We start from the raw sequence: 22,956 nt of genomic DNA, 5'->3' as shown, positions 1-22,956 counted from the left end.
ATTTAAGGCATAGCAGGTAGACAAAGAAGTCCTTGTCACAGGGTATGAGAGTAAGTTTGCCAGGTATCTCTCTAAATGCCCCATCAGTTCTTTGGCATATTTTCCTAAAGATTACCAGAAATGTGCCATGCTTTTAAAACAGTGCATTTTAATCTGCATTTAAAAACTGCTGCAATTCAACACCAACACACAGAACAAAAAATTATTATAGAAGTGCTGTAAAAGTGACACAGTAGTATCAGGGGAGAACAGAAAAAGTGCTATTTCTAAAGTGAAGCTTGCTTTCTTACACCAGATTAAAAACAAAGACACCTTGAGACATCCATTGCAAGTCTATCTGCAGTGTCAGACCTTAAGAAGGCAGCTTCTGCTTAATCATTCACGGCTCGTGTGTCACCATTAATTCAGATCTCATTCCTGATTAAGGCCCAGCACACTTAGCACTACACTGTCACAGCACAACCACCTTCATTATCTGTCCCAAATTTAACTGAGCAACAGAGCTGCTGAGAGTCCAGAGAGGGGGATCACAAGCAGAACAAAACCTTGGGAGGGAAGTTGAGACCAATACTAATTTGGTGTTAGCTTTATTATTTCTGGATTACTAATAAACTCGGCAGGAGGTGAGACCAGCCCAGCATCCTTCTCCCAAGCTGTGGCAGAAACTCAGAGATAATAATGAAATGGGAACATCTCAGTAAGGCTAATATTGAAATGATCATGATGTTCTTAACTCTGCCAAGTATAATGAAGATGCTTAATCCATTAAGAAGAGGTCGTTGCCTAGGCTATGCAGGTTTTTGTTTTAATTTCAGCTGATAGTATTTTCTACTTCACCATCATACAGAAGATCCTGAATTTAAAAGAAACTCATGCGGTCTTTCAGTTGTTTTTAGGAGGGAGACTGAGTAAAGAAATAGCACTGGTATTAAATGAAATTTCAAACACTTTTGAATGTAAAAAAGGAACATTATCATTATATAAATCTGTCTACAGAGACAGAATAGACTCTATTCCTAAATTCTGTGCATTCACACATAGGGTGAAAGAGAGGCTTGTGTTAAAATAGGAGGCTCTCCTAAAAAGCCTAAATGAACTCATACCATACTGCCTTAAAGTTAAGTTGTAATTCAACACATGCAACAGAGAGATTACTTTGACTCTTCCTTTTACAATGCTCCCCTCATAAAAATGATATTTTATATGAATTCTTACACCCTGCCCTCTACCATTGGATAAATTAAGACATTTGATGTCATAATACAACAATAAGTTACAACAAAAACCATTCCCTTCAGCCTGACTCTCAATAAAAAATTCCAACTTAACTGAAAAGTCATATCACTCTGTTTCTGATGGTCAAGGACACAAGCCTCTGACTTTTACCTCACACAAAACATTGAAAATCATTTTCTTACCTTGCTCCAATGACATCGAAGAGGTGCTGCCAGCGATCATTGATTTTGTTGAGTTTATCATCTATTTCTGCAACTCGGCTCTTGTTGCTAGTCTTGATTAGCTGATCACCCATTTGTTTCAAGTGAAGCTTATTTTCACTGAACAGGTTTATTTCTTCCATGCAGTCCTGATAAACATACACAAACGCTGCTTTAATTACAGGGCAAAACAAAACAATAATACCAAAACAAAACAGTTTCTTTTCCCACACGTGTGATGTGAAGTCAGATTTGGCTGAGGTTTCTATATTAGCATATAGAACTCTCACTTAAAACAAAAAGAAAACATCAATGAAGAAGCCCTCTCACAATCTATGAAAAAATAAGCAGTTTAAAGACTTACAAGTGCCAGGAGTAAGTATTCCCAAAAATAGCAATTTAATGTTCTAATTTTATCTCGTTTTCCTGATTTAATGTAATTTTTCAATGAAGCTACCTCAAAAGAACCCAAATTCAGGTCTAGGACGGCTTTATTTTCCTGGTATTCTTATCCAGAGGAGATCTGGGATTAGATACTGAGACATTTTAGCCATGGGGAGGACAATAATGGTCTTCTTTAAAATGAAACTAATACAGAAGTATTAGGAAGCACCAACTACCACAGGGGAAGGGGCAGAATTAGGTTTTATTTTTGGTTGTGGTAACTTGTTGTTCACCTGGCATAAGACCCACCCCATCCTTCAATCTTTTTGCCCTCTGCCTACCAGCTGTGTAGATGATGGAGGTGGTGAGAGCAGTGAGCTGCTCCCAGGACACCACTCTGAGCAGTGCTGGGTGTTCACATGTGCCCCAAAACACCAGCTCACACAAATCACACTCCATGACTAAATGCAGTCAGGTGGCATTTCTGTTCTGCTTTAAGTCTTTCCAAGTCTGAACACCAAGGAAAGCTAATGATAGAAAAGCTCATCTCACAAAAACCTATATGTGAAGTCTGTATTCCTTCTTTCCAAGAAGCAAGGAATACATGAGGAATGGTGCCTCTATAATGAGTTACCTGACTGCAATCAAAGAAAAACAGTATTACCACTTACCTTCTGCAATTTGTCTATCATGTCTTCAATGCTAACATCTGCAGTCTGCAACACTTTGCTTTCCATCTGTACCAGCCAGGAGCACAGCTCCTTATTCTTCTCATTGAACACGATCCAGGCATTGAGCCTGTCCTCGATCTCCTGCTTCCGCAGGGACACCTATGGAAAAGCACACACATTCAATTCTAGCAACAGTTTTCTCAGGCTGGAAACCAGCAATTATGAGCCTTCTAATTTCTAGTCTGCATTTGATCTTATTCCATTTTGCAGGAGCAGTTATCAAGTATTCTACTTTCCTCTTCAAAGCCAGAAAGCAGATTGTTATTACATCTTATTTTGGATAGCAGGGTAAAAAGTTGACTAGCAAATATCAGATTCTCTTCCCTCAGAAGAATGAAACTGAGTGACAGCTTTATAAATAATGTGCTTATATAACTATTTAAATACTACTCAGTGAAATTCTGAAAATGTCAAACACAGAAGGAATATAAAATACATAATTAGTACATACTGTTTAGCATGGCCCCATATATAATACGAGAGAAGTAATACCTAGGTAAGTTCTTTTTCTGCCACTCTAAGAGGAACTTTGCACCTAGTGACCGCAATTATTTTATTTCTATAAAAGCCTCCCTCTTTTTCTTTCCATTTGCCCACCAGTAATGGGAGAAATTCCAAAAAATCAGCATCAAGAATCTATCCTTTTCATTGAAAACTATGGATTTTTTTCCCCCCATCAAAAATACATTTTCCAGGATGGATAAACACATTGTCTAGATAGGGAAATTAAGGTCTGACACTGCCTGAAAAAGCAGAGTTATTATCATTGCTCCAATACCTCAGAAAGAATCAGGGTCACTCTTCTAACTAGCTAATAGCACCTATCTCTAGCCTAGGGCTCTTAAATATGTATTGATTTATTTACCTTGACGGATTCCTGCACTAAGATATATGGGACAAAGGAAGTGAAAAATGGTTCAAGCTCTAACGAAGCAAGAAAAGCAAGTAACCCCTCACTCTCACCAATAAACTTTGTCTAAAGACTGTGTATAACATTTTGCTTGTCTTGGCTGTAAATGGCCATTCTAGATATCACCCCATGGCAGGCAACATTCCTTCTTCACATCTCACGTGCACTTTATACACCACAGCATATGACTCCTGGAAATTCCATTACTGATCCTTCTAGACTAATCTCTAACATTATTTTGTAACCCCCAGTGAAGTTTAAGTGTGTAGTGTGGAAGTAAGACCAGCTCCTTGTAACACCAGGATCAAAACAGAAGGCATCAAGCCATCTCCCACTATATTGCTTTTGTTCTTTAAATTCTGACTTGTTTTCAAGGATGGCATGGAGAGGTGAGAGTGATTTCTGAATCCTTTATGACAATCTAAGCCAAGAGATGAGGATGAAAGCACTGTCTTGGGACACAGGGAAACGGTCTCCAAAATTTCCCATAGGAAGAGGTCTGGAGATGACAGGGACCTCAGAAAGTTTCTAAGAGTGTCTCTGCTCTGGGATACTCCCTTGTACCCTCAGCCTCAGAGGTCTGGAGGGTGAACCTTCATCCTTCCTTACCCCTTGCAGCATCTCCCATGTGTGGAGATGGGTTTGTTTGGTCAGTGGAAGAACAGACTATGCTTGTCAGCAAAACAATCACTAAATCCTGACAGGATTCGGACTCCATTTTTTTCTGCTAAGCACAGGGCAAGGCAGGATTTTAAGTGCAAGAAGCACCTTTTGGCTGGCTAAGCAATACAGGCTGGCGGTAAAAAGCAGGAATGATCCAAAAAATCCCAGACAAGCTTCTAGGAACATGAACCCTTCGAGCCATTGCTTTGAGCACTTTCTCCTCTGCCCAGCTGCCCTGGTACCATCCCCATTTTGCACCCACAGTGTGAGCATCATGTGCATTCCCAAAGAAGGCTACAATAACATCAAGGCCCAATGGGACGCTGGCCGGGATGAATGGTTAAATCTGTGACCTACATGCACCTTGCAAGGGAAGCTCTGTAAATGCTAATCCCTTGAGTGCATCTGCTCCCTCCTTGTGTCTGCCCCTGCCCAGTTGAGCACAGGCATCTGGCTGCCCCAGGGCCGTGGCCGTGACAGCTGCAGCCGCTCCTGCTCTTTCACCTCCCTGCATTTATTCTGCAGACTTTCCTCCACACAATACATCTTGACTCTTGATTTGTTATCCAAAACGAAGCAGTCATGCCAACAGAGCTGATAAAGTCTGCTTTCCTACCCTGTTGTGAGCATTGGTGTGGGCTCTCCTGAGGCTCATTAGGGCTGTGCGAACATTTCAGGACCTCCCTCCACTGCAGCACTGAACAGATTCTTCCCACTACAGATTTTGTCAGCCTAACACAGTCACATTACTGTCACCTCTGTCCTCCCACCAAGAGAGACTTAACTAAACATTGTTCCCTCAGGAAATTAAAATGGAAATTTTGAATAAAATCTGAACTTAAATTACTACAGGAAATTACTACTTGGATAAACTGTAGTGGAGCATATATAAAAAACAGCTTAATTTTCAGGGCTATTCAACACAGAGGGTACAGCAGGCTTCAGCAGCTCACCAAAAAAATGAAAAACAACTAAGTTCTCTCATTTATAGGCTTAACTACAGATTTCCACTAGGAAAATGGTTCAGGCATTTTCATTTAAAAAATAATGGCTTGTATTTCTCAGGAGGGGAGAGGATGTCTCTGGAATTTTTTTCACAGTTCAGAAAAAATAACAGAGAAAACATTGGTTGTAGAACAACTGTCCAGTTTAAGGCAAAGAGATGAAATTCTTCTTTCTCATTGCAATGCAAGAAAAAAATTAACCCAAATAACTATTTCATCACAACACAGTTCGTGAAAGAAGCACAGCTGTTCATTACTCTGACAACATCCCTACCAAGACTGCTTTTCCTCTGCCTGTGTAAGGGTTAGAAAGAAAATACTAACTGGCTTCAATACTTCTTTACAAACTGTAAAATAAAAGCTATTTACTTGTGAGTAAAGAGAGGCAAGAGTTTTTGGCTTGCTGGTGTGCAGAGCCCCCCAGAGTAACTTAAGACCCAGTAAACTCTTCCGATCCTGTTAAGAGGGCAAAGTAAACACACATTCAAACTGCATAATAACCTAATGAATCAAGTCCATGTGACTTTGCTGTAAATGTTCCCCAGCAATTTGACACGCAACACTAAATTAAATGTAATACAGCAACAAGCCACACAGAATGTAAATGTTTCACAGCATTTTACTGCTACAAAAAAGACAAGTTCTCAATGTGTTTAAATACTGACAAAAGAGTCAGCATTTAAACACATTTAAGTTTTCTTTCTGCTGGCATTTTAACTTCCCTCTTCCTTTGCCTGCTCCATGCCCTCTGGCAATTCCTGCGCTCATCCCTCCCCCCAGCCCTCCCTCCCTCCGGCAGCCCGGAACAAAGGCACCTATTCCAGTAAACAGCTGCATCTGGGCTCTGTGCAGTTCCACACTCCCTTCTTACAAAGGGTTTGCAACAAAACCCTCAGCAGCCAGTCCAGGACACAAAGGGTGAGCTCCATCCTGAGTCAGCTGCGCCAGGAGCAGTCCCACTCCCACCCAGAACGGCCAAAGTGAGCAGAGCCCAGGAGAGCCCCTGTGCTGACTCGCTCCCCCTTCCCTGCCAGGCCCCATGGATATCATCCCGCTACAAACCCCCGAGGAGGCGAAGACTTACCCGCAAGCAGAGCTCTTCCCACTGCCTGTGCAAATGTTCCACTTGCTCCTTGAGCACCATCATGTCCTCGGTGAGGATGAGGTGCGCCAGCTCCGCCTTCATGGCCTGCAGCTCCTTCATGTCGTGGGCCCAGTCTGCCAGCGACTGCTCCAGCTCCTGCATGGAAACGCACCCGGCACAAGCCTTGGCACTAAGCTCCTCGGTTTTCCAAACCTGCTCGCTAATCCCCTGCCTGGCCTGTGGGGGAGGAGAGCAGGGAATGTGCAGCCGCCTGTGCCGTGCTCTCCAGTGGGGCTGGGCTGGCCAGGGTCCCCGGGAGACCACTGGAACCCCACTGCACCCCCACCAGAACCCACTGGAGCCCACTGCAGCCCATGGCAGTGCCCCAGCTGATCTACTGGTACCCTCACTGCATCCCAAAGTGCCAGAACGCAACTTGGCCCCCGCAGCTCCCCATGCTCCAGGGCAGTGTTTGGGGTCTCACACCCAGGCTGGCACATGCCTGCTTCTTCAGGGTTTCCTTCTTTCCTGTTATAATTATTTTGGACAAGTTGCTTTCCACCTGCATTTGCTCCAGTTACAGGTTATTTTTCTAAACACAGAAAGAAATTAAATCAGTTCCCTTCTCTAGTGAATGATTTCATAGGCACTTCCTCAGATTTGTCAAGAATGTGGAGCTTTTAAACTGCTTGTTCACAGAAAACAGGCTCTATTTTCTGCTTTGCTCCCCCAGCTCCCCTTTCTCTTTATTGTGAGTTACATATTTTTCTTAACACTGTTATAATTGTCACCAAAAAGGCAGAGGTACCACTGCGTGCAGCTAGGGAATATGACACTCTACACACAAGGTCCTAGGTCCCATTCTGCAAAATGCTGGGAAGGGTCACTGGTTCATCAAACAAAAAAAAACCTTCTAGAGAGAATAATAAGTTTGTCTTATTTTTAAAGGGAAAAAAACCTGTGAGTGTTTGTGTCAGAAGTGTGCTGGGTCTAAGCCCTGTGGGATTTTCACAGCTCTTGGACCCAGCTTCAACACTAGAGGAAAAAACCAAACAAACCTTACTAAAATTTACCTGAGATCACAGTACTCCTACAGATGTACACACATGAAGTTATATCTCCTAACAAGGGACAAATCCCTGCATTAACAGACCTATCTATTGAATTTCATGGGACTTTGTTAGCCTCATGTAAGGTCCAGGACTGAAAGAAAAATAGCTTTATTCCATATAGAAGTGAAAAGCAGGGAGAGGAAAGGAGGTCCCTTCTCTCCCATGCCATTTTAGTCCTTTATTGTACTATGACACCTGCTAGCAGCACTTGCACTGGCACTGTCTGACCCTGATGCCTCTACAGCTGAATTTCTCTTGCTGGGATAAGAGGCAGAAGCTGTGTGCTCCCATCTCACAAATAATTCAGGGCTACAGCAAGGCTGCTGCTGTGGGAAAGGCAGCCAGCACTCACAAAGCAGATTTCAGACAGCTGATAATGAGTTCAAAGCCTTGGCTTGTTAATAAGCTTATTTGTTCCCACTACATAGGTCAACAATTCACTTCATAAAAGGATGATGAAAGACTGACCACTCCAGACAAAATGTCTCCTATCCCTTGGAAATGGTTTTCTTGCCATTTAATTTTCATGGTGCACTATGGGCTGCAAGGAATTTTGCCACTCCCTTACTCTTAATTTTCCTTCTCTTTAATTATTCCCAGATCCTGCAGGTATGTATGGTGCTTTGCAGAATTACAAGGTCTCTTGCCTGAGGAACTCCATGTGCAAAATGGACTGGGAAACAAAAAGGGAGATTTAGTCACAGGGATAGCAGCCAACTGAGCTGAGAGAAGGGAGCTTTTTCCCTTTTGTTTGAGAAACTACATATTTTATAAATTCAGATTGTAAAAGGAACAGAAGCAGGAAAAAAAATCCAAACACTACTACTACTCATAATCTTCTTGGCCAGCTGGATTTCGGAGATTAGCAGCAATCAGGATGGTGTAAAGGAGAGAAATTCAGTGTCACTGAAGAGCAGGTAAGAGGGAAAACTGATTTTACAGGGATGAGGTGTTGTGCAAATTTAAATACAATATGGCTGTTCATACCTTAATATGTTCCTTGGCTTTGTGGAGCTCTTCATGTTCAACAGGGAGTGGATCTTTTACTTTCTCCTTTAGCGCTTGCAATCTGCTTTCCAGTTCCTTGGTTTGCTTTTCAAAGCGGTCACAAGTCTGGTCAAGGAGACCCAAGGAAGTATAAAAGGTGAGGACATACCAAACCACATGGATATGTAACAAAATAGCATCTTCAACCCACTGAAATAATCAATCATGTGCTCTAGTTTTTTGAATTTTTTTTCTGATACATAGTGCCACCCACAAGGATATGGTGCTTGGCTTAACAGAACTTCAAGCCTCTCCTGTTTAAGGCTTGCCTGAGAGAGCATTTCTGCTCATTTTGTTTTGTTCAACCCGAGAGGTTTTAAGCATGGGTTTTGCACTGGGGGTTTTATCACCGACAGTATTTTGAGACACACCTAATGTACTACTTAGCCATGAAAGCCAATTCAATGCTCTAACAAAATATGACTGGCCCTTCTGTTTACATGTTCAGCAACGTGAGGAGGAACAAATCACATTAACTCTAAGCTAAATTTTAGCTTCACAGCCCAAAGCAGGCATGAGCTCCAGGCCATGGGGAGCATGAGAACAATCAAAGCAGGAACATCCAATGTTCCAAGAAATGGAAACCAACTCAATTTGCTTTGGAGAATCAGAGGACCACAGTTTTAGCTTCCCACAAGCCCTGATGACACATGACAGGCACTTCCCTCAGAGTGCTCCCGCAGGGAGCAGCAGCTCAGCCCTGGAGATGGTAGGACAGGGAAACTCTTGAGACCCAATGCCAGAGCAGCAGGTGGGGGGGGCATCATCTACCTGCAGGGTGCCACTGAACTGCATCTTCTTCTTCTCCAGCAGGGCCTGGGTTTTCCCCCAGCGCTGCTGTAACTGGCTGAGCTCCTCCTGGAGAGCAGCGCTGGTCTCGGGATCGGAGACTGTGCGCAGCTTCTCCCCGACATCGATGACCAAGGTGTACATGGCTTGCCACCTCTGAAGGATCACTGCCTTACTCTTGAAAAGACAAAAAAAAAATTAACTTTCTAAGTGGTTCTTAGAAAGTTACAGAAGTGCTTTACCAGTATTTCACTTGGGAAGATTACTCACAAGATGCTACTTTGTTAACATTCATGGAGGAGTAATCAATAGATCTTCTCCTACCTGCTTCTTTGATTTCAGAAAAATCGTATTTTCTCTGCTATTTTGATTTATAAAACTCTACAATACCATTTCCCAGACTGAATCTATATGGTAAAATATGGCAGCAGTCAAAAAAAGATGGAAATTCAGTTGTATGAGTTACTCAGAACAAAAAATACAATCTCAGTTCTGTGAGCAACTCTAGCATCGACATCTTAGGCTAATTTTTTCAGAGACAACAGCTCTGTTAATCATTACATACTCCAAGTGAAGTAAGCCATCAATAATGATTTGTCCATAACAAATTGATCTCTAACACAAGGAGATATAATCAGAGCTTCTTTCTGTAGAACAGCAGCAGGAGGAAAATGGCAATTTGGAGTAGGAGGGAGAAGACTTTTTGGCTTTTCTCCCTAAGGAAAAGCGTAAGCACCAAGTTGTAAAATCTTCTAAAAATCACCTTTACACAGCAGGTAGAAATAAAGATGAAATAAATAGGGCAAGCACCAAATGGAATACTGGTAATATGTTAATCCATCAACACTAGGTATGTGGGTACACAGTATAAATCTTGGACTGTGAAAATGGCATTCAATAATATGATTTTAAAAGAAACCATCAAGTTCACTGCTTGTTTCTACCTTCCTATAAAACAAAGAGGTGCACAGTTAAATGGAAGACCGAAATATCCAAAATTAACAAAGGAAAATATTTTTTTCCACTGCATGTAGAATGCAGAACTTACTGTCCTGAAAACTGCTGACCAGGCCTGTGTATCCTGGAGTGAACAGACTCCCTTGCAAGTGTTTTATCCTTTATTTCTGGCATCTCCTGCCCATCCCTGCACATACAGGACCTATATGGCCTGTCTTACCACATAAGTACCTTCCTCCAGGCAAACTAAAAGGCCTGAATTCAGCAGTAATGTCAGTAAGATGCACACAGAGCTCGGAGTTACCTGCTGGCTAGGGTGTCTGTCTCATCTTCTGGCACCCTGAATTTCCATTTTCATATCCATAAGATTTTAAAAGCACACAAGGCTACTAAATGGCAATGCTGATCAAGCAGTTCTTGAGTATAATGAGCCTTTTGCAATGTCACTGTTTTGTTATCTGTGCTCAGCTTTAAGAAAAAAGTGTCAGCAACCATTTTTTCCCCAAGAAAGTGTGCTATTTTAAAGCTTTTTACCTTCCTGGACAGAAGCTGTTTCAGTCTGAGAGAAAAAAACCCACATATTTTAGATTTATAAGAAATAAACACTGTACCTTGAAATCGTGAATTACATTTCTAAGCTGGTAAAGGCTGTAACAGTCCTGGCTCTTCACAGCTGCAAGGAAGCTGTTTGTGTCATCCAGGAACCTGTTGAGGCTCTGCAGGGAACTCCTGAAGAGCTGCCACTGGCTCACAAGTCCATCGATATCTTTCTTCCTCTGCTGAACCATCCGGATAACATTCTGCCACTGCTCTTTCAGCAACGTGAGCTTGGAAATAAACTCTGTCCTGAAAATTACAAGGGCTGTTAATTAATTTTGATCTCAAGGCTGCATATTACAGTAATTGTGATGGCTCTCCATTTGCGAAGTTGTTTTCCAATTATAATACCCAGCAATGCAAGGAAGCTCTTTGCAGCTGTAAGCTCAGCCCTGCTCTCTGTATTCTATCTTTTAAGCAATCCAAACAACATTTTACGTGATACAAAAAAGGGTAAGGCAGGTCAATCTTGCAACTGTGGTACAGTAACATACACAGTACAGCAATCAGACACAATATGCACTAAACACTTCTCTGAAGAACAAAAAGGTCAATGCAAGTGAGACGAGGTCACTGATTACGCTGCAAAATTGATCTGCACAATGGAAAACTGTGTATTTATTGAACCCATTTAAGTAGTTATTTTGTCGTCTTTTACAACATGGTCAGATGATCCAGCAGATCTGGCTAGTTGATTAAGGCAAACCCATCCTTCTCTGCAGGAGGCCATGGTCCCTGATTCACTCTTACACAAACCCCTGCCTTTGTGGGGGTAGTTCCAAGCCAAAAATCCAGCAGAGCAACTTAGTTTAGTCCTACCCTCCCTGGCAGTTTTAAGCCAAGCTATGGATTTCATACTGCCATGTCTGAGGGGAGCACACACACTGTCCTGCCAAGTCTCTGGAAGCAGCCAGCTCTGGCAGGGAGGAGAATGTGTTCACCCCAAACACCTGACCCTCTGCTCACAAACATTACCTGCTGTTTCTCACGCTACATTGTTTAAGAGGAAAGTGTAAGATCATACTGATAAAAAACAGGTTTAGGCACCATATGTTTTGGGTTTCATGGCCAGTGGCTCAATGCCCTGCCACGTGTGCCAAGGGCAATGTGGATAGTCCACACCTCTGCACTCTGAGAAGCAGAGAGGTCCAGGAAGATGGAAAGGATCCTTCATACGCAGCATCCTCATTATGCTCTGTGGGAAGGCAGCTTCTCAACCACAGGTACACAACAAAAGACTCCTGGTCAGGAGCAATTATTTTTGTTTTCAGCCCAGCCAGGTACAATCCCAAATGCAGTCTGGCCAGGGCACCTATGTTTCTCTCTCACTACACCTCCTCATGCTTTTGCAAAATATGGCAGGTGGTCATTTAAAGAGTGAACTCAGCCAAGAATTCGGGTTTATGTCCTTGTAAGAGCAAAGATTCAATTCTGATTCCAAGGAAGACAACATATTCACTGAACTACCAAGATCTTAAGGAGAAAATCAAATAAAGTACCTTTTCTCTCCTTCTCCTGATTCCAAGGAGAGTAGAACTTTTTCTATGATAGAATTAAATGTCTGCTGATTTATGGAAATCTCAGTCTGCAGTATCTGAAAATACCAAGAGAACAAGTTTTAACTATTCAGTGAACAACTTTTGCTGATGAAAGCTGCTTCTGTTCCTCTGAAGTGACAGCATTTATTTAATTGTAAATGCTGAAAATTCTATTACTTTCCATTGCTAGTGCCAAATGCACCCTGGGAGTCCACACTTTTTGAATACCAGAAGGAATTAGCACATATGCGATAGCAGAACCCACCATGAGCTGGATGTGACAGATCTGAAACCTGAAGTTTTTTGACTCATTAATGAGAAATTCAATCTAGACAGAAGTCTTTAGAAAACATATAAAAAGGCCACCATCTAAGGGTGAATTTACTCTTTATCACAATGAGCAAAAGTTCATTCTATATGCTGTTTCATTACAATGAATGAATTGATTTGGAGAGGTCTAAGTAAAAAGAAAATAACTTTTTGTGGGCCCTAATGAACATCACTAACGTGCAGGGACTAAACACCCTGTGGGAATAGCCTCAGTACTTTGGGTAGTGTGAAGCTGTGGTTCATGGAATGAGGTTCACCTCAACAGCTCATGATGTTTTAGCATTTACCAAATAATTTTTCTTTTCTGTGTTTTGGTTATTTTTCCATTGCTAGCATGTACTGTACCACCTCCTCTGAACAAATGTGAAGCACTGTCTCTTTAAAACAAACAGCAAGTGTTTGGGAAAATGCCAGCAAAGACAGATTTCCACCAAAATCTAGTACCTGGTCAAACCAGAAATTTGCTGCAAAAGCACTATTTTAAATGCATTTCTTCCAGAAACTGTTAAGACTGCTGCCAGGTCTCCAGCAAACTATCCAGTTAGTTGCCACAGGCTCCAGTGCTCTGGGACAGGCAGAGAAATACACCTCAGGGCTGGAGAAATTTAGGACTACCATGACACAACACTTGAAGATCTCTCCTGAAGGTCTGATCCCTGAAAAAAGGGATCTGTCCATTTTGGAAAAGGATTTTCATGTTTCAGAGTTTTACTCTTAATAGGCATTTCAAGAGTGAAATGCTCTGTAAAATCCTGCCCAGATCTAATTTCAAAATGCAGAGCATTTTCTAGTGATTTCCCCCTGCCTTCATCATTCAAGATGCTGCTTCCATTTTTAGAGTTAGCTTTACCTCATATACTCTCTGTTGCTCTTGCAGTTCTTCAAACCGTCCTGGAATATCAGTTTTTAAGGCTTCTTTCATTTTTTCTAGGAATTTCATCCACTTCTCACATTTCTGAAAGAATTTCTTCTCATCATTTTGAGTTCCCTCAAGCATACTGTAAAACAAAACAAATAACCAGAAATTGTTGTGATGATTGTTTTTCTGGGTATGTTTACAGATGGTCTAATGTGGTAGTTAATAACATTAACATAGTGGGAGGTTTCACTTGGCACTTTGCTCCCTTCTTTCCCTATGAACATCCAGGCTCTTGTTTCAAGTGACTTGGAATACAAATAGCCACTGAAAAATCAAGTAAACTGAAAGGGCAGAATTCCACCTGGCAAGCCCCTGAGAAAGCTGAGAAGAGACTGCAAGACTTCCAGTACTTTTAACTTGGTTTTCAATTTTCTCACAGAAAAGGAAATTATTGCTAGTGATTTCTTTTGTTTGCCTTTCAGACCTGCAACATTCCAGAGCAGCTGCTGTTTTCTGACTCCACTGCCGAGTCAGGTTCTGCATTTTCTTCATGGTGAAGTCACTGAGTGGCAGCTTTATGCTTGCTTCATTCAAACTCTCTATGCTTGGAGAAAGTGCAGCAAGCTCCAGTGTCTGATTCTGGAAGTAAAGAAAAAATAAATTATTGCAAAAAAATACTGCCTTTCTTTCATGTCAAGAGAAATATAGAAGCTTTTTCCCCAAAACACTAACATGAAAATCCCCAACATTCCTGTGTTAACTTCAAAAAAACACAGGAAACAGAAAAGTTGTCATTCTTTTACACAAGGCTCACTTTTCCAACAGTACTGAACAGATACTCAAGACCTGGTACTTCCAGATTTACTTTGTTCCCTAAATTAAGGGAAACAGGGTAGCTCCAGAGCAAAGCTGGGGAAAAAGATCTCCCATCACCCCCAAATCTGGGTGATTTTCCTCCCTTCCATGCAGGCATTTGGCCTGCGATGCAGATCTAGAGTTTCTAAACTTTTAAATCATTGCTTTTTGTGTTTTGGCTGAATAATAGTTACTCTGATGGAAGTGCTGCAAGTGTGACATTCAGGACACAAAGAGCATCTTGTAGTGGGGCAAGAGCTGAGTAGTATCTTTTTGTATTTGGGAATGCAAACATACCATGAGCAATTCTGAGTTGTCTCCTTCCTCTAGACAGAGACTATCAAAAGTGTCTGTGCAATTCTTGACACGACCCTCCAGTGTTTCAAGGCAGTTGTTGAAATCCTCCAGTTGTAGAAGATTGAACTGGGGTGAATATTGAAAATGTATGTTAATTATTATTTAATACACTTATTCAGTATAAGAAAAGGAGCAACAGGCAGTATTATCAGGAAAACAAACAGATGTTAAACCTAAATTCCAATGTATTTCTAACTCTCTATTGAACCTTTTTCCATTTTTCAACTGGACAAGGGGAAAATTTAACCCAAAGGAGAGAGCAAGAAACAGAATCTCAAAATCCTGAGACAATTGTCTGAAAGGAATAGGGGTTTGTGATACCTTTTGTGGCTTTGTGCTGTTTAGCTTATTGTGGAATTGGAAAGTCAAAACTCAGCTATCAGAGGGGAGAAACTTGTGAAAATGAGCTTCCTTTGAAGTACACACAAGGCCTGCTCCCATGTCCCCACACAGCCAAGGCTGTGCAGCTTACATGAGCTCTGTGGAGAAATCAGCAGGGCTGGAATGCAACTTTCCTTTAGCAGAACAGCACTGGGAAACCTTTTTCTTTCTTTCCAGAATTAAACTCCACATCTCTGAGAACTCTTACACAACAAAAGTTTTACAAGGGATGAATGGCAAAAGCTGGTGTGTGGAGAGAGATTACTGTGGTAATACTACAGGGTTACACCAGAGAAAATGACTACCCAGAAATGCATTTTCTCATGCAGCGTGAAGCTCACAGGGAATATGAGAAACCTGTTATCTTCACAAAGATTTCTGGCTTCCAGCCCTTAACTCTGCTGGTGGATGAAGTCACAAAATAGAGCTGGCTTCAAATTTCTTGATGAATTTGGGTTTACTTTAAAATAGAATAATTCATTGAAACCAGACTTTTTCCATAGGAACAGACTAATTCTACACCAGTAAATGTTCAGCAGTACATTTGCTTGGAAGTTTTCTCAGGAATACCTGTGCAGAGGAGAAGTCAATTCTTCACTCCTCTGAGCAGGGCTCCTGGATCCAGGTCTCTCCCCACTTGGCCTGAACAGGAATGTGAATCTGGTCCTCAGAATTACATCAAATGCCACAGTTTTCTGTTTGGTTTTAGGTTCACTACATGAACTCTTACCAAGGAAAACTGAAGGCCATATGTTTTGTTCAAGGCAGAGCTGAGAAAGTTTACAACTTACTTCAGTGTTAAAAAAATATAAATACTTTTCCTAATCTTTAATCATCTGAGGGTCCTGGGGATAATAGGCCCACTTACAAAGGCTGTTAAGAGCAACACAAGCAGGTAAGGGTGAAATCCTTCACCTGTCACTCTGGCTTCATGTATTATTTCTTTATATAGTTGATCATCCTGCTGAGTTTTATTTAATTGAAATTTCAATTCAAGAACTTTACTGTTCTAATGAACTATGTGGCTCACACAGGGCTCTAGTGAAGAAGCTACCCCACACTGACAGCTAATTTAATATTAAAAAAAAACCAAACAAACCTGAAGTTCATCCAACTTCCTCTGCAACATCTTTTCCAAATAGGTTGCTCTCTGGAATGGCTGCAGCTTCTCCATCAGAATGGCTTCAGCAGCTGTGCCAGCCTGCTGTTTTATCCTGTCAGCCTGCAAATAAATCTGGGTTCGGCATCCTGCTATGTTTTGAAGGCCACGTTGTAAATTCTGATGAGAGAAGGGGAAAGGAAAAAAAAAAAGTCAGTAAATGAATCAGATCATCATTCATGTGCCACTTTCATTTGATATCTTTTGTTGCTGTAACGAAACTCTTTTTGTTGATCCCATCTGGGAGCCAAACTCAGCTATGGTGAAAGCTTCAGTCTTTTACTTGGAGGACAATGGGAATTGCATCCACTGAGTGCAGTGCTGGGAAAGGCACAGTTCAAAGTTCAATGGAACACCAGTGACTTCAGGCAGTGGGATACTACTGCTCCACAGGAAATGAGGGAGGGAAATCAGAATATCCCTCTCTACAAGACGTGTGTACACTAGCAGATGGAGGAACTGGCCCATGCTGCAAATGAGGAATGCTATTTAGTTACAAACATACCAGTACTTTGGATCCCTTAGTGACTGAGGACTATGGGTTTGGTTTTATTTTTTCCTCTTTACTAAGAAAGATGCTAAAAACTTATACTCTAAAGGCAGTACAAGAACAATTTTAGACTCATTCAATGTACTTGATTTTTTTCTTTTTTTTGACAAGTGAAATTTACTTTTAGCCATGAAACCCCCTGAAATTAAGCCACTATGTACTGTCTTTTCTGAGACTAATGAGCTGTCTTCTGATCAATAGCAAAGAGCACACACATTTCTCTAAAAAGCAAAATGGCTCTCGCTTCTCGACCCCTTTGTTTGAAAGGATCATGCTATAAAATACCACTCCAGCTGTTTAATAACCCATTTGGATTTCATATTCTCTATATAGGACTTTATTTTTATTTTTTGTGGTGACAAAAATCCATAAAACCATAATCTTTCCTGATATATAAAGAGGAAAAGATTAGAGGGATTAAAATACAATTTTGTAATACACATGTATATTCAAAGACACATAACTCATATACCATTTCGCTGATCTCCATTCTTTTAACTCACCCCTTAAAAAAACCCACAAGAAATTCCATGTATTCTACCCACACACACCAGGACAGGATCTACAGTGCTAATGGCATTCAGGAGGCCATGCCTTCCTTAGTAGGTATAACATTCTCCCCAAAAATTTCCAGAAAAGGAAATCCCTTTTTGCTGACATATTGGTGAATTTCTGTCACAGCCATTAGAAGAAAGTAAAAATGCTTTGGTCTAGGCTTTGCTGCTGTCAGATTTTTCTGACAAAGAAAGATATACATGAGTTCTCTTTCTTGTAATGCAAAGCTTCTTATTAGGCCACATGCAAAAATGGAATACTCTGGACTTCTTCCAATCGTGGCTAGAGATTCATAAAGCAGGATGAATCACTGCTCTGTCCTAAGGATTATTATACTTCTTTATTGCAATCTGAAGAAACCGAAAATGTCAGAACCTAATGACAGCTTTGCTGCCTGACAGAGTCCAATGTACCCTGTGGTCTCAACATGAGATCTCATTTGCCTAAAGTCAAAAGCATTTAGAATAATCTAATAAGCTCAGGAATCTGTGAACTCATCAGACCAGACCAAAACACAGTACCAAATCCAATTAAAAACATTTTGAAGGCTGTGGAGGACCTCAGGATTGTCCTGTGCTCAGGAAAACTGCTTTTTTTCCCCCAGCTATTGTTCTAGTAGATATTGTCCCTCCTCCCAAGCAATGCCCCATAAAGTAAATCGTTTTTCTTTCAGTGATTCCTTCTAACACAGGCCTGATTCTTTGTGTAGAGCAGAAAGGGGCAGGGATGGAATATGACTCCTTTCTGCTCTCTTCTCATCATATGCTAACTCTGGTTTGGCCTCAGGATCTGGTCAAAGTGTTCAAAGGAAATACAAAGGTGCCTATTCATGGAAGAAACCCACAGATTTTATCTTTTCCACTGACTGGACTGGTGGTGTTCTTTTGACTTGTTTCTCAAAAATAAATCTTGGTTTGTACTGGGCAGCAGAAACTTATTCATGTACCTTCATGTCCTGTATCCTCTGCTCCAGGGTTTCTATCATGCTCTCCTCAGGCACGTGAGCATCCAAGAGCTGAGCACACTGCTGGCTGTACTGCTGTAACTTGGCTGCTGTCTCAGTGCACAAAGCATCAAAGGGCTCCCAGAGCTGCAGAGCTGCCTGTGCTGCCCGCAGCTGATCTGTGATGTCTTCATTTACAGAGTTCCACCTGCCAAAATACCAAAAGATTAAGAGCATTTTCCTAGTAGGTTCTCCTCCAGAATATGATTTGTCATAGGATTCCTGTGGGAGTTGCTTTGCAGCCACACCCATGTTCCTGGAAAACCTGCTGCTATAGCACAGGGACTGTGCTACTGTGGGAGCCATCAAACAAAAGGTATCCAGGTAAAAGGTCCAAGTTCCCCATCCCTGGAAGTGTTCAAGGATGGATGGGGTTTGGAGAAACTTGGTCTGGTGGAAGGTGTCCCTGCCCATGGCAGGGGGGTTGGAATGGGATGATCTTTAAGATCCCTTCCAACCCAAACCATTCCACGATTCTGTGATTTTACTCCTCACACAGGTGTTCTCAGACAGGTGAGTTGCATCAGTATAGATTTAAAAATGTGACAGATGTTCGAGTCCTGCCTCAAAAAGTTGGGTTTTTTAAATACTAATAACTGGGGTCTGTTTTTGCAGGCTTACCTAGTGTGTGCTTCTGTGCACTTCTGGTCAATAATCTCTGCAAAGGAGGGGGAGCAGTTCTTCTTCAGGTTACTGGCAGCAGCCTGGAGCTTGGCCCAACTTTCTTCACTGTTCTCTGATTCATCTTGAAGAGCCTGAAAATTGGATTGTTGCAATTAATTGTGGGAATAAAGGACCGAAGTGTAACTTCCCCTATAGATTGGTAGGGACAGGGCAGCAATAATGCCATACTTCTGCAGCACAGATTAAAATGTTTGCAGAAAATGTAACACCTGTTCCTAAGAATTAGGAAGCTAAGAGAGGTGAAATGGTCCAAGTTAAAAAAAAAACAACACTCAGGAGACCTATTTTAAACTGAGATAATTTATTGGCTGTTAAAGAAAAAAAGCTCATTTAGCAAACCCACACCCTTGAATAAATGAATTTGCTAGAAACCAAAATGCTTTTATTTTAAGCCACTGTTTCTACTGGCAGTAAAGTTGGTTTGACACCTCCTGACTCAGCTGCATCTTCCCCCTCCTGATACAGGTAATTAATTACAGCATATCTGTGAACTGCTCCAGGTTCAAAGTAAACAGGGTGGTTGAAGGAAGGAGGTAAGAAGGTACCCAGTTCCTTTTAATTTATTACATGAGCCCAGGTGAGGGTGGAAAGCACTTGTGCAGGGTTTACTGCCAAGAGTCCCACACTCAGCATTCACAGCCTCAGTCTCTCCTGCCCCACTTCTGATATAACTCAAAAAAACCCTAAATCAGGCCTTATTTACAGGGAAACAGGGAGTGCTTGCACAGCCTTTCAACACTCATTTAAAGCCAGGTAAGGGGATTTTAGCCAGAGCTGTGAAATGTTCAGACCCAGGGCAAGCCTGACTGCCTACTCCAGATGCCCCACTTGGACTCTCTAACAGCCAAGCAGAGCAGCAGGATGATCCAGAGCATCTGTGTCTGGCATTCTGACTCATTCAGAGGCTGTGCAGGAGACTCCAGCTCTCTGGAGGATGACAGAATAATTGAACTGGTGCTGGAGGAAGCAGAAATGCCAGGCTCAGCATCAATACAAGGTGCAAAGGAGTATGAGGACTTGGTGTGCTTTTTTCTTGAACCTTGGTACCTAAATTGCACTCATGCACTACATAAAATAAGAAGTCTAGAAGTACTCTTCAGTGCCTCTGGAGGTTAAAAAAAAAAATTAGTAATCCACTAACTTCAGTGTCATTATAATAAGGAAAAAGTTGCTCAGATAAATTTTTCTGGTTTTTTTTCAGTGGAGTTTGTTTGCCTAAAGGCATAGAAGGAAGTACAGAAATAAGACAACTTTACCTGGAGAGTTTTGACCTGTTTTTTCAAAGCTTCCAATGAAGCTGCTTCCCCAGAAGGTTTGCACTGGTCTATGCAGTATGAATATCTTGTTGTCATCAAGCTGACTTCTGCATAAATTTCATCATATGCTGTCCACTGCTCCAGTATTGACTGCATTGAGGCCTTTAGCTGTGTAACCTGCAGACAAACCATTTTTATTAATATTTTTTGGGTAGTCCTGACATATAAATCACCTTTAAATTGACTTAAAAATCCAAACTCAATGCTCAATCCATGACAATCCGCAAGAATTTGCCAAGTTGGAGTATTTTCCTACTTGGTAAGAAATTGTGCAGGCTTCAAACAAAGCAGTACACCATGTCTAGAGTGAAGTGTAAGAATTTGATGGAAATTAAAATTTCACTGGAGTTCAAGGTAGCACTATTCTGTCAGCCACAACACCAGAACACCCCAGGAAGTACTGAAATAATGAACTGCTTATTCCTTCCTGCCAAAATCAACCTGAAGTGGGAAGAAGTTGAGAGCCTTAATCTTCTTAGGAAGCAGATAGTTTGATCCAGAGATCAAGTTTCCTTTCAAGGACAATTTGAACAGAAATTGGTTTGAATGGAAGAAGACACTACCACAACACTCTGAGAGCTGTCATCCCTCTTATGCCATTGTGCTCTAATAATGCAGGCCCCCCTGGATCCCAGGCTAGCAACTTCAGGATTCTCATACAAAATTAAATGATGGATATCCCCTGTATTTTCTGTCTCTTTCATTATTACAGTTGTCTAATCTATGTGGGGCAGGCATGGCTTCCCTTTGCCACAGACTCCTAGACACTGAAAACACAAAACTGTCCTTGTTCAGCCATTTTTATCCTTCTGTTTCAGGGAAGTACATAAGGCATGTCCTGGGTTAGACAAAACATTCATCTAGTTCAGTACCTATTTTCAGTCATGCTTGGAAAAAAAGCATGAAAACCAGGCAGACAAACAACCATGTCTCCACGAGACCTGAAAAAAGCCAGATGCCAGATTTCAGTTCTGGCTATGCAGCCACACAATGGAAGATGAAAAAATTTCCACACCATAGTTCACCCTAAACAGACTGCATAGATAATTTTATCCTAGTATCCTAGTTTCAAGCACACACAGGCTGGTGGATTAATCATCCCTATTCTCTTTTGAATCATGGTTATAGGTGGGAGGAATCTCTAATTGCTTTTTGTAGCCTGTAGCTAATTACTGCCCACACAAGGAAGATGGAAAGACATCATTCCCAGGAAATGTCTCTGGGCCACAGACTCACAGGCTTGAGCTCAACCTACAGACAATTTAATCAAGGTATTACATCTCCTTAGCCCTGTATTAGAAATCTCTGCCTGGCTCTGATGTGAGCAGTCACCCGTGGGAAGGAGTCTGCACTCGCTGTTTCACTGCACACACAGACAGCTCAGCTCCAAAAACATCCTGCAGTTTGCAAGTTTGGTAGTTAAGTCATAAAATTCCTAAAATTAACATGACCCATGGTGACTGTAAGAAGAAAAAAGCACCAGGCTGTCAATCCTGCCTATTTCTATCCCCAGCTAGACATCAGAAGGAAAAACTTCCATCTTATACATAGACATAAATTTCCCTGCTTTCTTGGTAAGAAACAATCACATCCTTTCTGCTGAAACCTAAACCAAGAAGCAGCAGATCAAAACTGGATCCACACCTCCTGTGGAAGAGTTCAAGCAAAAGGCTTCAGGTTTCACAAAGTTCTGAGGAAAAAAGGCAAGGAATTTATAACAAAAAGTGCAAAGCAATCTTAACTAGAAACACAATCACTCCATCACGCATAATTCTCTACCGTATATGGCTATTTATTATCACAAATTTAAATCTATAAATGTACTCATTATTATCTCTCCTGCACCTATCAACTACATCCACATAAAAAAAAGATCAGCTCCAAGGATAAAGATATTATAACTATAAATACAAACTTCTGGGGAGTCAGTTTGCATGGGAAACCAATCTGCCAGACTCTCCTTGAAGCAACTGGAAACTACATAGGATCTGGAGATGGCAAAAGCCATCCCAGTGTGTGGATGAAATAGTAACTGGGAGGTGGAAAAGCTGTAGTGAGAACAGGGCCAGAGGAGGCAGCTTCTACCAGTTGCACTACAGGGGAGAAAGAGCAGGGTGATCAAGTAAGAGAGTTTAAGGTCTCCATTTTCAGCTTGACAGAAAAATAGCAGTGCTATTTCTTTATTTTCTTAAACTGCAGATGGGGATCTGTTCCTCCTCCCTTTGTACTCAAACTGCTTCAAGATCAGACCAATTTTTATCTCCCAACTTTGGATATACATTAATTCACATTACAGTAAATTACCTTCTTAGGAAGGTAAAGAGTAAGGAATACTTTGCACCTTTTTTGTACCAGCTCCTGCCATCCTATGAAGATTAATAACACCGGTGGTCAGAACATGTAGTGGAGGAAACCTGAACACAAGCAAGGCTTTTACCTGGTTTACAATGCTGTCCTTCATTTCACACAGCTCAGCTATCCTGAGAGACTGAGCTTCTGGGCTTTGTTCTGCACTACCATTCAAAGCCAGACTCTGTTTGAGCTCATCAAGAGTTTTGGATTTAGCTGTAAGTTGATTTTCTAGCTCCTAAATAATGGGAAAAAAAAAAGAAGATAAATAAGATCTTTTAATGAGACCATAGAAAAAAAACTTCT

At 41.4% G+C, this 22,956-nt stretch overlaps 1 protein-coding gene across 5 annotated transcripts in view; it reads right to left on the bottom strand.

Moving 5' to 3' along the window:
- SYNE2 (spectrin repeat containing nuclear envelope protein 2) overlaps positions 1–22,956 on the bottom strand; it is a 175,831-nt gene that overhangs the window by 29,657 nt on the left and 123,218 nt on the right. For all 5 annotated transcript variants that reach the window (XM_048305481.1, XM_048305476.1, XM_048305478.1 and 2 more), the window contains 15 exons: positions 22,739–22,888; positions 20,242–20,418; positions 18,923–19,056; positions 18,245–18,449; positions 16,134–16,313; positions 14,594–14,719; positions 13,926–14,080; positions 13,433–13,580; positions 12,214–12,308; positions 10,729–10,963; positions 9,143–9,337; positions 8,312–8,437; positions 6,213–6,368; positions 2,492–2,650; positions 1,419–1,585 (listed from right to left, as the gene is read on the bottom strand). In XM_048305481.1, the coding sequence (XP_048161438.1) occupies positions 1,419–1,585; positions 2,492–2,650; positions 6,213–6,368; positions 8,312–8,437; positions 9,143–9,337; positions 10,729–10,963; positions 12,214–12,308; positions 13,433–13,580; positions 13,926–14,080; positions 14,594–14,719; positions 16,134–16,313; positions 18,245–18,449; positions 18,923–19,056; positions 20,242–20,418; positions 22,739–22,888 (2,408 nt within the window). The remainder of the gene's footprint in view (positions 1–1,418; positions 1,586–2,491; positions 2,651–6,212; positions 6,369–8,311; positions 8,438–9,142; positions 9,338–10,728; positions 10,964–12,213; positions 12,309–13,432; positions 13,581–13,925; positions 14,081–14,593; positions 14,720–16,133; positions 16,314–18,244; positions 18,450–18,922; positions 19,057–20,241; positions 20,419–22,738; positions 22,889–22,956) is intronic.

This window comes from Corvus hawaiiensis, chromosome 6, assembly GCF_020740725.1.
Source record: "Corvus hawaiiensis isolate bCorHaw1 chromosome 6, bCorHaw1.pri.cur, whole genome shotgun sequence".
Taxonomy (NCBI): Eukaryota; Metazoa; Chordata; class Aves; order Passeriformes; family Corvidae; genus Corvus; species Corvus hawaiiensis.
Note: the sequence above shows the minus strand (reverse complement) of the source record. Positions and strands in the feature narration are given on the sequence as shown.